This window comes from Entelurus aequoreus, linkage group LG17 (genome assembly GCF_033978785.1).
Source record: "Entelurus aequoreus isolate RoL-2023_Sb linkage group LG17, RoL_Eaeq_v1.1, whole genome shotgun sequence".
NCBI lineage: Eukaryota > Metazoa > Chordata > Actinopteri > Syngnathiformes > Syngnathidae > Entelurus > Entelurus aequoreus.
The window spans coordinates 41,913,550-41,927,765 of NC_084747.1; the positions used below are offsets into that span (position 1 = coordinate 41,913,550).

At 39.7% G+C, this 14,216-nt stretch overlaps 1 protein-coding gene across 13 annotated transcripts in view; it reads left to right on the forward strand.

The window, feature by feature from the left end:
• Nucleotides 1-11,720, forward strand: part of adgrd2 (adhesion G protein-coupled receptor D2) — a 183,947-nt gene extending 172,227 nt beyond the window's left edge. For all 13 annotated transcript variants that reach the window (XM_062025704.1, XM_062025703.1, XM_062025701.1 and 10 more), the window contains 3 exons: nt 571-629; nt 718-748; nt 11,339-11,720. In XM_062025704.1, the coding sequence (XP_061881688.1) occupies nt 571-629; nt 718-748; nt 11,339-11,346 (98 nt within the window). In that variant the 3' untranslated portion in view covers nt 11,347-11,720. The remainder of the gene's footprint in view (nt 1-570; nt 630-717; nt 749-11,338) is intronic.
• Nucleotides 11,721-14,216: the final 2,496 nt, after the last annotated feature.

A 14,216-nucleotide genomic window follows, 5' to 3' on the forward strand; every position in this document is an offset into this window, starting at 1 on the left:
AAATGGGCCTCTATACAGCTATGTAGATATTGCACCAAAAACCAGACATTTGCAGCCGGAATAGTCATTTACCACATTAGCAATGTATAGAGTGTATTTCTTTAAAGTTAAGACTAGTTTAAAGTTATCTTCATTGAAAAGTGCAGTGCTTTTCCTTCAAAAATAAGGACATTTCAATGTGACCCCAAACTTTTGAACGGTAGTGTATATATATATATATATATATATATATATATATATATATATATATATATATATATATATATATATATATATATATATATATATATATATATATATATAAATTGTAAATTATAATACAATTGAAGTTTTAATTTTATGTTTTTGGTTGTTATTTCTAAATTAAATTGTGTGTGTATATATATATATATATATATATATATATATATATATATATATATATATATATATATATATATATATATATATATATATATATATATATATATATATATATATTTATATATGTATAAAATAAAATAATAACAATTTTAATTGAGTAAGATGAATAAGAATGAGGTCAACCTGTTGAGTTTTGTTGTCTTTCAGAGAGTTTCAGAAAAGAAAGCTTTGTGGGTTTCGCATTCAAGCCGGCCTCAGGAAACCAAGTAAGCAATATTGAAAAATTACTATTATTTTGTAACAATACTAGTTGTTTAAATGCTACATTTTGTTCTGTTCTTTTGCATTACACAGGTGGTGCAGCTCACAGCATTTAAACAATCAGGTAATGTTTCTTTACTTTCATCCCGATGTTCCGATCCGCTTTTGATATCGATTGTATCTGCTTGCATGTAAAATGTGTGATATCATGTGCGATAAAGCAGTCTTGTGGCGTTTATAAATGGTTGATTTATATAGTTGTGACAGTTCCTGACTGTCGTGCGGGTTCTCAGGACCACCAAGGAAGGACATTGTCGCGAGCATGGTTGACTTTCTTTTATTTTTAATCAATCAATCAATCAATGTTTATTTATATAGCCCTAAATCACAAGTGTCTCAAAGGGCTGTACAAGCCACAACGACATCCTCGGTACAGAGCCCACATACGGGCAAGGAAAAACTCACCCCAGTGGGACGTCGCTGAATGACTATGAGAAACCTTGGAGAGGACCGCATATATGGGTAACCCCCCCCCCCCCTAGGGGAGACCGAAAGCAATGGATGTCGAGTGGGTCTGACATAACATTGTGAAAGTCCAGTCCACAGTGGATCCAACACATCAGCGAGAGTCCAGTCCACAGCGGGGCCAACAGGAAACCATCCCGAGCGGAGACGGGTCAGCAGCGCAGAGATGTCCCCAACCGATGCACAGGCTAGTGGTCCACCCGGGGTCCCGACTCTGGACAGCCAGCACTTCATCCATGGCCACCGGACCTATGCAACTCCCCCTCGCAAGGGACAGGGGAGAAGAGGAGAGAAGAAAAGAAACGGCAGATCAACTGGTCTAAAAAAGGGGGGTCTATTTAAAAGCTAGATTATAAAAATGAGTTTTAAGATGGGACTTAAATGCTTCTACTGAGGTAGCATCTCTAACTGTTACCGGGAGGGCATTCCAGAGTACTGGAGCCCGAATAGAAAACGCTCTATAGCCCGCAGACTTTTTTTTGGCTCTGGGAATCACTAATAAGCCGGAGTTCTTTGAACGCAGATTTCTTGTCGAGACATATGGTACAATACAATCGGCGAGATAGGCTGGAGCTAAACCGTGTAGTATTTTATACGTAAGTAGTAAAACCTTAAAGTCGCATCTTAAGTGCACAGGAAGCCAGTGCAGGTGAGCCAGTATAGGCGTAATATGATCAAACTTTGTTGTTTTTGTCAAAAGTCTAGCAGCCGCATTTTGTACCAACTGTAATCTTTTAATGCTAGACATAGGGAGACCCGAAAATAATACGTTACAGTAATCGAGACGAGACGTAACGAACGCATGAATAATGATCTCAGCGTCGCTAGTGGACAAGATGGAACGAATTTTAGCGATATTACGGAGATGAAAGAAGGACGTTTTAGTAACACTCTTAATGTGTGACTCAAACGAGAGAGTTGGGTCGAAGATATTACCCAGATTCTTTACCAAGTCGCCTTGTGTAATTGTTTGGTTGTCAAATGTTAAGGTGGTATTATTAAATAGATGTTGGTGTCTAGCAGGACCGATAATCAGCATTTCCGTTTTCTTAGCGTTGAGTTGCAAAAAGTTAGCGGACATCCATTGTTTCATTTCATTAAGACACGCCTCCAGCTGACTACAATCCGGCGTGTTGGTCAGCTTTAGGGGCATGTAGAGTTGAGTGTCATCAGCATAACAGTGAAAGCTAACACCGTACTTGCGTATGATGTCACCTAGCGACAGCATGTAAATACTAAAGAGTGCAGGGCCAAGAACCGAACCCTGGGGAACTCCGCACGTTACCTTGACATAGTCCGAGGTCACATTGTTATGGGAGACGCACTGCATCCTGTCAGTAAGATAGGAGTTAAACCAAGACAAGGCTAAGTCTGACATACCAATACGTGTTTTGATACGCTCTAATAAAATATTATGATCGACGGTATCGAAAGCGGCGCTAAGATCAAGAAGCAGCAACATAGATGACGCATCAGAATCCATCGTTAGCAATAGATCATTAGTCATTTTTGCGAGGGCTGTCTCCGTAGAGTGATTTGCCCTGAAACCGGATTGAAAAGGTTCACAGAGATTGTTAGTCACTAAGTGTTCATTTAGCTGCTGTGCAACAATTTTTTCGAGAATTTTGGAAATAAACGGAAGGTGGGAGACCGGTCGGTAGTTTACCATGAGGTCAGGATCGAGGTTAGGTCTTTTGAGCAGAGGATGAATAACCGCTTTTTTGAATGCTAGGGGAACAGTGCCGGAGGAAAGTGATAAGTTTATAATATTTAACTCTGATGGACCTAATAATACAAACAGTTCCTTGATAAGTTTCCCAGGAAGTGGGTCAAGTAAACATGTTGTTTGTTTTATCCCACTTACACGCTGTAATAATTCCTCTAATGTTATTTAATCAAAAATAGAGAGACTATTTTGGAGGGCAGTGTCCGTCGTATATACAGTCGTATTTGTGTTAATAGAACCCAGTTGTAGCTGGGATGCGTTGTCTTTAATCTCCTTTCTAATGAGTTCAATTTTCTTATTAAAGAAATTCATAAAATCATCTGCCGAGTGGGTGGAGCTACTGGGAGGAGTCCCTTGTTGGATTAGCGATGCTACTGCACTAAACAGAAATTTAGGATCGTTTTTGTTGAGGCGGATGAGATTTGAGTAGTATTTAGCTTTAGCTAAGGTAAGCATGCGTTTATAAGTTATTAAACTATCACTCCATGCTTGATGGAAAACCTCAAGTTTAGTCGCGCGCCATTTGCGTTCCAGATTTCTACATGATAATTTATGAGCTCTAATTTCTTCTGTAAACCATGGGGTGCGCCTTTTAGGGGCCCTTTTTTGCTTTAGCGGTGCTATACTATCAATAATTTCGCGCAAGGCATCGTCAAAGTTGTTAGTGAGGTTATCAATAGAGCCGACATAATTTGGGAATGGTGCCGTTACCGAAGGCAGTAGGTCAGCAAGAGTCATCGTTGTGGCAGCATTAATGTTGCGGCCACTATAGCAGTTATTATTATTATTAGCTTGTTGACAATGAGTCAAAACTTCAAATTTTATAAGGTAATGATCGGACATTACTTTAGTATATGGAAGTATCATAACTTTGGAGATGGTGACACCCCTGACAAGCACTAGATCTATTGTATTACCGTTGCGATGCGTGGGTTCATGTATTATTTGTGTAAGACCACAGCTATCAATTATGGTTTGGAGCGCCACGCACTGAGGGTCCGATGGGGTATTCATATGGATATTAAAGTCCCCCATTATGATTATATTGTCGGCGTGCGTCACTAGATCAGCAACGAACTCTGAGAATTCACTGATAAAGTCCGAATAGGGCCCAGGGGGGCGGTAGATAACAGCCAGGTCGAGAGGTAGCGGTGTGACAGACCTCATAGTAAGCACCTCAAACGATTTATATTTATTATTTAGGTTAGGGGTAAGGTTGAAATTTTCATTGTATATTAGTGCGACACCCCCTCCCCTTTTAAGAGGACGGGCAACATGCGCATTCGTATAGTTAGGAGGAGATGCCTCATTGAGCGCAAAAAAATCGTCTGGTTTGAGCCAGGTTTCGCTAAGACCAATGACGTTAAGATTGTTGTCTCTAATGACCTCATTAACTAATAACGCCTTGGGAGACAATGATCTTATGTTTAAAAAGCCCATATTATAGGTATTGGGCTGTTTTGACGAGTTTTTGTTAAGATTATCCGTAGTGGCAATATTAACAATGTTGCGTTTATTATGCGTAGTGCACTTTAAATAGTTTCGACCATATCTAGGAATTGATATGACGGGAATTTTCCGATTGTTTGCTTGGTGCTGCAATAGACTGGACATATCATAATTTGCCACCTCAGTAGAATGCATGTCCACCTCTGACACAGACACAACAGAAAAAACATTATGTGAATTGTGTATTATTCTAAGAGAATTGCTATGCGTACATGGATTATCCAGCCTGGCGCTGGCTAGTTCTAGCTTAACTGACTCCTCACCCGGACTAACAGAAATTGTAATTGCCTGTGACCGGGCTTGCTCTAGTGTAGTCAGTCAAGTGAGACTTAAATAGTAGTCTATGTTTCTAGACAGGATGATGGCGCCTTCCTGGTTAGGGTGAAGGCCGTCTCTCATCAGCAAGCCTGGTTTGCCCCAGAAAGAGGGCCAGTTATCAATAAACGTTAGTCCCTGTTGCCTACAGAAGATAGGCAGCCACTTGTTAAGGGAGACTAATCTGCTATATCTCTCATCATTGCCTCTCTCAGGCAGGGGGCCAGAGACAATTACTCGATGCCTGGACATCTTTCTGGCGAGATCACAAGTCCTGGCTATGTTTCTCTTTGTAATCTCTGACTGTCTCATTCTAGTGTCATTGGAGCCAACGTGTACAACTATATTCGCATAATTAGTGGTGCGATTAGCCTGTCGTACGTGTTTACTAGGCCTGTTGCGAGTTAGCTCCCTAAGATTAGCTTCAATGTCAGGTGCTCTGGCCCCGGGGATACACTTGTAAAGTGTATCCCCGATTTGCAAGTTAAATAGTACCACTAAATATGTTTGAGAAGTGATAAAGAAAGCTGTAGAACAATTAAAAGCACACAGATAGAGCGATACTTAGCCTTTTTCGCAACAGCGAACAGACGGCGAGCAGTCACCTCAGTCTCAGGTTGTGTCGCTTTTCAGCTCCGCCTCCTCCTGCTCGCTCTCCCGTTCGCTCCTCAGCGTCACAGTGTCGTCGTCTTTCTCCCCCCCTCCATTTCGAGGGAGCGGGAAGTGGGGACGGCCAGGTCCCCCTGTGGCACCGGTCTTCTCCTCCTCTGTGTCCTTTTCCTTCTCTTCTTTGTCTTCTTCTTTGCCTTTTTCTTTGTCTTTGTCTTCTTTGTCTTTTTCTTTGTCTTTTCCTTCTTTGTCTTTTCCTTCTTCTTCTTCTTTGTCTTTTCCTTCTTCTTTATCTTTTTCTTTGTCTTTCCCTTCTTCTTTGTCTTTTCCTTCTTCTTCTTTGTCTTTTTATTGTTCTTGTTCTTCTTCTTCTTGTTGTTCTTGTTCTTCTTCTTGTTCTTCTTGTTCTTCTTGTTCTTGTTCTTCTTGTTCTTATTTTTCTTCTTGTTCTTATTTTTCTTCTTCTTCTTCTTCTTCTTCTTTTTCTTCTTCTCGGTCAGGGGGCCATTTGCCGCCCCCCCGTCTGGTCCGTCAGCACCTGCAGGAGCCGCAACTGTTGGCGGGACTCCTCGAGTCGCCGGCCACGCCTCCTCGCCGCCATCTTGGAGCGGGCTCCGGTGTACCTTGCCTCGTTGTCGGACTGCCGGCCACTTCTCCTCGCCGCCATCTCGGAGTCGGCCCCGGCGGGGCACGCCTCGCTGTCGGTCTGCCGGCCCCGCCTCCCCACAATAGTTTAGGAAGGTAAAGTTTTGTACCTGACAGGTTTCGGCTACCTTGCTTTTGCAGCCTTCATCAGAGGTGTCACGTGAAGCCTGATGAAGGCTGCAGAAGCAAGGTAGCCGAAACCTGTCAGGTACAAAACTTTACCTTACTAGCCTATATAAATCAACCATTTATAAATATTGATTGATTGATTGAGACTTTTATTAGTAGGTTGCACAGTGAAGTACATATTCCGTACAATTGACCACTAAATGGTAACACCCGAATAAGTTTTTCAACTTGTTTAAGTTGGGGTCCACTTAAATTGATTCATGATACAGATATATACTATCATATATATACTATCATCATAATACAGTCATCACACAAGATAATCACATTGAATTATTTACATTATTTACAATCAGGGATGTGGAGAGGGGGGTGGGGGGGTATGGATATCAAGTAGTGGACATAGAGAGAGAGAGAGAGATCAGAAGGCATAGAAAAAGAAAAAGTATCTGCATTTGATTGTTTACATTTGATTATTAGCAATCCGGGGAGGGTGTTAGTTTAGGGTTGTAGCTGCCTGGAGGTGAACTTTTATTGCGGTTTTGAAGGAAGATAGAGATGCCCTTTCTTTTATACCTGTTGGGAGCGCATTCCACATTGATGTGGCATAGAAAGAGAATGAGCTAAGACCTTTGTTAGTTCGGAATCTGGGTTTAACGTGGTTAGTGGAGCACCCCCTGGTGTTGTGGTTATGGCGTTCATTTACGTTAAGGAAGTAGTTTGACATGTACTTCGGTATCAGGGAGGTGTAGCGGATTTTATAGACTAGGCTCAGTGCAAGTTGTTTAACTCTGTCCTCCACCTTGAGCCAGCCCACTTTAGAGAAGTGGGTAGGAGTGAGGTGGGATCTGGGGTGGAGGTCTAGAAGTAACCTGACTAGCTTGTTCTGAGATGTTTGGAGTTTAGATTTGAGGGTTTTGGAGGTGCTAGGGTACCAGGAGGTGCATGCATAATCGAAAAAGGGTTGAACGAGAGTTCCCGCCAGAATCCTCAAGGTGCTTTTGTTGACCAGAGAGGAAATTCTGTAGAGAAATCTCGTTCGTTGGTTAACCTTTTTGATTACCTTGGTTGCCATTTTGTCACAGGAAAGGTTAGCCTCTAGAATGGAACCTAGGTAGGTGAATACATATATACACATCAGTAGGCTAAATGAACCTCTTCAACAGTCTTGCGGCATGTTTACTTTTGCAAAGCTGGACAGACAGTTAACATCTAAATGACCTCCAATACGCACACAATTTATTCTGTTTTACTAAATTCATTTACAAAAGGTAAACATGCTAGGCTATTGGCTACTAGGAGCTCGCAGCTACACAACAGCTGAGCACACAATAGCACACAAGAGAGTCACGTGAAACAATAATTGAACAATAAAATAGCGCAATACAATCAAGTATCAAATAATTATAGTTTATTTACTGCTGCATGCGTTTACTTTCGTGATTTTTTGTGACCACTAGGTGTCACCAAAAAACAATTCCCACCCGACCTCATCTTAAAGACAGCAAGCATAAGTCAGACAGTTAAAAACAAATGGGTTAGTGTTAGTGTAACATTCCACACATCACAATAATAAAAGTAAGTACTAAGATTCTTGCTGATATCATGTCGTATTGATATCAGTTTGGGAAAATACTCAAGTTTTAAAATATCACTAAAAAAAATTTCAGGACACTCCGACTTTACCGAGTCGAGGTCGACTTTACCGAGTCTGCCACCGTGCTGCCACCGTGGGCAGCACGGTGGGAGAGGGGTTAGTGCATCTGCCTCACAATACGAAGGTCCTGAGTAGTCCTGAGTTGAATCCCGGGTTCGGGATCTTTCTGTGTGGAGTTTGCATGTTCTCCCCGTGACTGCGTGGATTCCCTCCGGGTACTCCGGCTTCCTCCCACCTCCAAAGACATGCACCTGGGGATAGGTTGATTGGCAACACTAAATTGGCCCTAGTGTGTCAATGTGAGTGTGAATGTTGTCTGTCTATCTGTGTTGGCCCTGTGATGAGGTGGCGACTTGTCCAGGGTGTACCCCGCCTTCCGCCCGAATGCAGCTGAGATAGGCTCCAGCGACCCCCCGCGACCCCAAAAAAAGGGACAAGCGGTAGAAAATGGATGGATGGATGGATGGACTCCGACTTTAACTATTGGGAAGAAAATGTTCATTATTGGTTTTACTGTGGAGGTAGTCATAACAACAAATGATGTCCACTTCTGTTCGGAAAATTACTTTTAAAATGTAATTAATTATAGTTACTCGTTACTTTACCAAAAAATTTAATTTAATCACTAGCGGAGTTATTCCTAAATAAATGACTAATTAATGCGTAAAAAAATATATGGCATATGCAGTTAAGAGATGTTTCATGAGAGCAGAGTTTGTGTGTATCTGTGTGGGTATGCGTTCATTTAATTATAATAATACAAATATTTTGATAAAAACAATATGAATTTACCATGACTGTAATTTGTTTCATAGTACCCGCACTCTTTTACTATGAAGCCACGTTGATGTAACACGTGCCTTGGCATTGTCTTGCTGAAATAAGCAGGGGCGTCCATGGTAACATTGCTTGGATGGCAACATATGTTGCTCCAAAACCTGTATGTACCTTTCAGCATTAATGGCGCCTTCACAGATGTGTAAGTTACCCATGTCTTGGGCACTAATACACCCCCATACCCTCACAGATGCTGGCTTTTCAATTTTGCGCCTATAACAATCTGGATTTATTTTCCTCTTTGGTCCGGAAGACACCACATCCACAGTTTCCAAAAACAATTTGAAATGTGGACTCGTCAGACCACAGAACACTTTTCCACTTTGTATCAGTCCATCTTAGATGAGCTCAGGCCCAGCGAAGCCGGCGGCGTTTCTGGGTGTTGTTGATAAACGGTTTTTGCCTTGCATAGGAGAGTTTTAACTTGCACTTACAGATGTAGCGACCAACTGTAGTTACTGACAGTGGGTTTCTGAAGTGTTCCTGAGCCCACACTGATGTCGCTTTTTGATGCAGTACAGCCTGAGGGATCGAAGGTTACGGGCTTAGCTGCTTACGTGCAGTGATTTCTCCAGATTCTCTGAACCCTTTGATGATATTACAGACCGCAGATGGTGAAATCCCTAAATTCCTTGCAATAGCTGGTTGAGAAAGGTTTTTCTTAAACTGTTCAACAATTTGCTCACGCATTTGTTGACAAAGTGGTGACCCTCGCCCCATCCTTGTTTGTGAATGACTGAGCATTTCATGGAATCTACTTTTATACCCAATCATGGCACCCACCTGTTCCCAATTTGCCTGTTCAACAATTTTGTGGAATAGCCTTCATTTCTAAGAACAAGAATAGACTGTCGAGTTTCAGATGAAATTTCTCTTTTTCCGGCCATTTTGAGCGTTTAATTGACCCCACAAATGTGATGCTCCAGAAACTCAATCTGCTCAAAGGAAGGTCAGTTTTTTAGCTTCTGTAACGAGCTAAACTGTTTTCAGATGTGTGAACATGATTGCACAAGGGTTTTCTAATCATCAATTAGCCTTCTGAGCCAATGAGCAAACACATTGTACCATTAGAACACTGGAGTGATAGTTGCTGGAAATGGGCCTCTATACACCTATGTAGATATTGCACCAAAAACCAGACATTTGCAGCTAAAATAGTCATTTACCACATTAGCAATGTATAGAGTGTATTTTTTTAAACTTAAGACTTGTTTAAAGTTATCTTCATTGAAAAGTACAGTGCTTTTCCTTCAAAAATAAGGACATTTCAATGTGACCCCAAACTTTTGAACGGTAGTGTATGTATGTATGTATATATGTATGTATGTATAGGTATACCTTTTTAAATTATGAGATTAAAAATCGAAATCGTGGGATTAGAAAATCGAAATTATGAGAAGTATTGATATTATGAGATAAAACGTCGTAAAAATTAGATAGAAAGTCAGTTATGAGATCCAAAAGTCATTAATATGGGATAAGTCGGTCCAAATTTTTAGATTTAAAAAAAGTCAAAAAAATTAGATAGAACTTCAAAATTAGAGATTAGAACATTTAAATTATAAGATTAGATGTCATAATTGTGATATGAAAAACATTTGAAATTAACAGTAAAAAGTCATAATTATGAGCTAAAATTCATAATTACTGGACCAAAAAGTCAAAATAATGACATAAAAAGTCTTGATTATGAGATAAAAGGGCAAAATGATTATATTAAAAGCCATAATAATGTAATGAAAAATTTAATTTATGAAATCAATTGAAATTATTAGATTAAATGTCATAAATATAAGATTAAAAAAAGTCTAAAATATCAGATAAAAAGGCATAATCGTGGGATAAAATGCCATAATTATAAAATTAAAAAAAATCTAAATTAAGAGATAAAGTTGAAATTATGAGATTAAAAGTCTAAATTGAGATCCATCTAAATTATGAGATAAATCATAATTATAAGATAAAAAGTCATAATTTGAATCATATCATTATAACCTTTTTATCTCATAATTTCAACTTTCTTTGTATCACATAATTATGATTTACCATAGGGGTATGTATAAGTGTGTGTGTGTGTGTGTGTGTGTGTGTGTGTGTGTGTGTGTGTGTGTGTGTGTGTGTGTGTGTGTGTGTGTGTGTGTGTGTGTGTGTGTGTGTGTGTGTGTGTGTGTGTGTGTGTGTGTGTGTGTGTGAGAGAGTGTGAGTGATGGGGTGTGTGAATATATTTATGTATATATACATATATATACTGTATGTATATATATATAAATATATATTGTGGCGTAAACGGGCTTCCACAATTCTAATGTATGACAGTGAATGTTTTTTAAAAAATGGCGGGTGAGAGAAGTGCCGCTGTGTGTTGTGGTGTTGTGAAGGAGCAGCAACAGATGGTGCAGGAGGTGAAGTCACCATCAATAGCGACAATTTGTCCATCAGGAGCAGGAGCAAAGTTAGCGATGGCTCCATTCAACGTTTCATTAAATGTTTGAGCGCGTGTGAAGAAGGTCTGCTGGATGCTGGATGATGCTGGAGTGCTCGTGGGCGTCCATTGTGCTGCCTGCAGACAAAGAAGAAGTTCATCAGCAATGGCGGCGTTTGGCTATTCAGTGCCTCCGCCATTAAACACTCCAACACCTGCTCTCTCTCACTGCGCCTTTCAGTCGGCCTCCATCTTCGTTTGTCTTTTGTATGCAAACACGCTTCCCGTCTTGCAGGATGAACAAATGCTCTTCTAACGTGCCTCTTGTCTCCCGTCACAGGCTGCTGAACCGCAGGATGGAGTCCATGCTGGCGCCCTGGCATCGCAGCAAGTACTCGCATTGCCACAAGTACATACCGAAGGTGTAAACCCCAAACAAACCCAGAACCTTTGCTTCCACTGTCATGAGAGTGATGAATATTAATAATAATAACTCACTTTTTCCCACCGTTATTGCTGGGGTGTCCAAAGTGCGGACATTTTATCTCATAATAGTCAACAGCAAAATTCATCAATATAAATGTATTCTCCTTATTCCGGCATTTTTTTTTGTTTGTTTCCCGCCTTCTTCTCCCCGTGTTTTCGTCCGATCGGAACCATTCAAGTGTCCCAAAATCCAAGATGTTTCCGGGTTGTAAACATTTCCGGATTACACGGAATTACCAGGATTTTTCCCCGTTGAAAATTAATGGGAAATGTAAAAACTTTTACATATCCCACTTATCTCAACGGATTTGAACGGTTCCAAGGTCAAAATGCTCCTTGCTCTTGTTAGTCAACTGCCAGCATGCTAACGTTAGCATGCTAACTTTTTTGGGATAATTTCCTGCTCGTACACCTTAGAGTCATAAAACTTGGTCCATGACACATGTTTACTGTTAGCATGCTAATGTTAGAATACTAACTTTTTTTTATGTAACTTGGTACTTGTTATATGCTAAGATTACCGTGCTAACTCTGTAGCTAATTTTGCCGTTGGACACATCACAGTCATATGACTTGGTACAAGGCACGTGTTAATTTTGCAATTGTACACCCCAGAGTTAAATAGCGTAGTACAGTGGTTATCAAACATTTTCCACCAAGTACCACCTCGAAAAACACTTGGCTCTCAAAGCACCACTATAATGACCAATATTAAAATAAATGATAAATAAATGGGTTATACTTGTATAGCGCTTTTCTACCTTCAAGGTACTCAAAGCGCTTTGACAGTATTTCCACATTCATCCATTCACACACACATTCACACACTGATGGCGGGAGCTGCCATGGAAGGCGCTAACCAGCAGCCATCAGGAGCAAGGGTGAAGTGTCTTGCCCAAGGACACAACGGATGTGACTAGGATGGTAGAAGGTGGGGATTGAACCCCAGTAACCAGCAACCTTCCGATTGCTGGCACGGCCACTCTACCAACTTCGCCACGCCGCCCCAGTAGCTTAGTAGGCCTAAGTATTCATTAAAAACAAGGCTGAGGTTTTATTTAACGAGTATATTTGATATTGGTAGCCACTGTAACATTACACACAGTTTGAACAGTAACACTGTGTTTGAATATTTAATGAAGTGATTTTAGATGGATGGCTGGGCTCCATTTAGTACCACAGTTTGAGAATCACTGACTTAGTACATAACATATGCTAACATATGTCAAGTACCAAGTTATATGACTCTAGGGTATGCAATTGCAAAATTAGCACAACATTTTTTTAGCATAATAACATTAGCATATTCACTTTAATAGCCGATGTCACTGCCTTAGAGCAGGGGTGTCCAAACTACTATAAATATTGATATATATAATGTTAGCATGCTAACGTTAGTATGTTAAAGTTAGCATGCTATCTTTTTAGCCAATGTTGCGTGGAGTGTTATATAACTTGGCATTTTAACTGTCGCAATGCTCACGTTAGCATTACACTGCACCTTTAGCGTAGCAGCAAAATATGAATGTTTTGTCCTGGTAAATTGGCATATATTCATTTTTATGTACACAATTCTTTAATTCTTCTGTATGCAACCTTGGATAAGGTTTGGACACCCCTGTTTTCTGGCATAAAACACAAAAATAACAGACTTGTTTTTAATATTATCATTATTACTAAAGGAAAACTGCAAATGTTTGGAATGTTGCCTATCTATCACAATCCCTATGACCGACTTGAACCATTTCATGCTAAAAAAAATAAAAAATAAATAAATAATAATAAATTCAAATTGTTTAACCTACAAAAGAAAAATTAATTTAATAATTTGTGCTGATTAATTTTACTGCGTAATATTGATAAAGCGTTTTGTCTGTGGTTGCAAAAAGTTACTGTAATGCTGAAATGATGAAAATATGCATATATTACACGTTATTATGAATGTTACTACATTACATATGTACTTAAAGCATGTATTTAAAACCTTGATGGGTGTTTTTTAACCCATTACCTGTATTGTTGGACACCTCGTGCTAGCAATTTGTTTACTCTTTAGATTGCACAGAAAAAGGGAAAAACGTGTGTTCTTGTCTCACATAGGAAGTTTGATGGATGGGCAAAATTCCCCCCAAAAGTGCTGTTTAGGTTTCAGTAAGATCATACTGACCAGAATATGAAAGTGTTTTTTGGCCCGTAAAAAGAGTGTAAAAAACTTTAAATAAATCTTGTATTTTGGGTCAGTCTTGATTTAAAACTGAAAACCAACATGGCGTTTGCTTCACGTGTGCCAGGCCTGTCATTTTCCCTTTTCCCTTGAAAATTACCAAATCGTGCACTTCTTTACTGATGTTAACGTAAATTCCCTTCAGGTTTGCACAAAAAAATCGATTCACATCCAAATCGCGATAAGATAGGCTCCATCACCCCCTGCGACCCCGAAAGGGACAAGCGGTGGAAAATGGATGGATTTTTTCTATATATGCACATCCATCCATCCATCCATTTTCTACGGCTTATCCCTTTCGGGCTCCAGCACCCCCCGCGGGTATTTATGTATGTATGTATATAGGTATGCATGTACTGTATATATTATAGGTATGTATGTATATATGTATGTATGTATGTATGTATATATCGCACACAATATGTTTGTATGAATATACATATATATATATATATATATATATATATATATATATATATATATATATATATATATATATATATATATA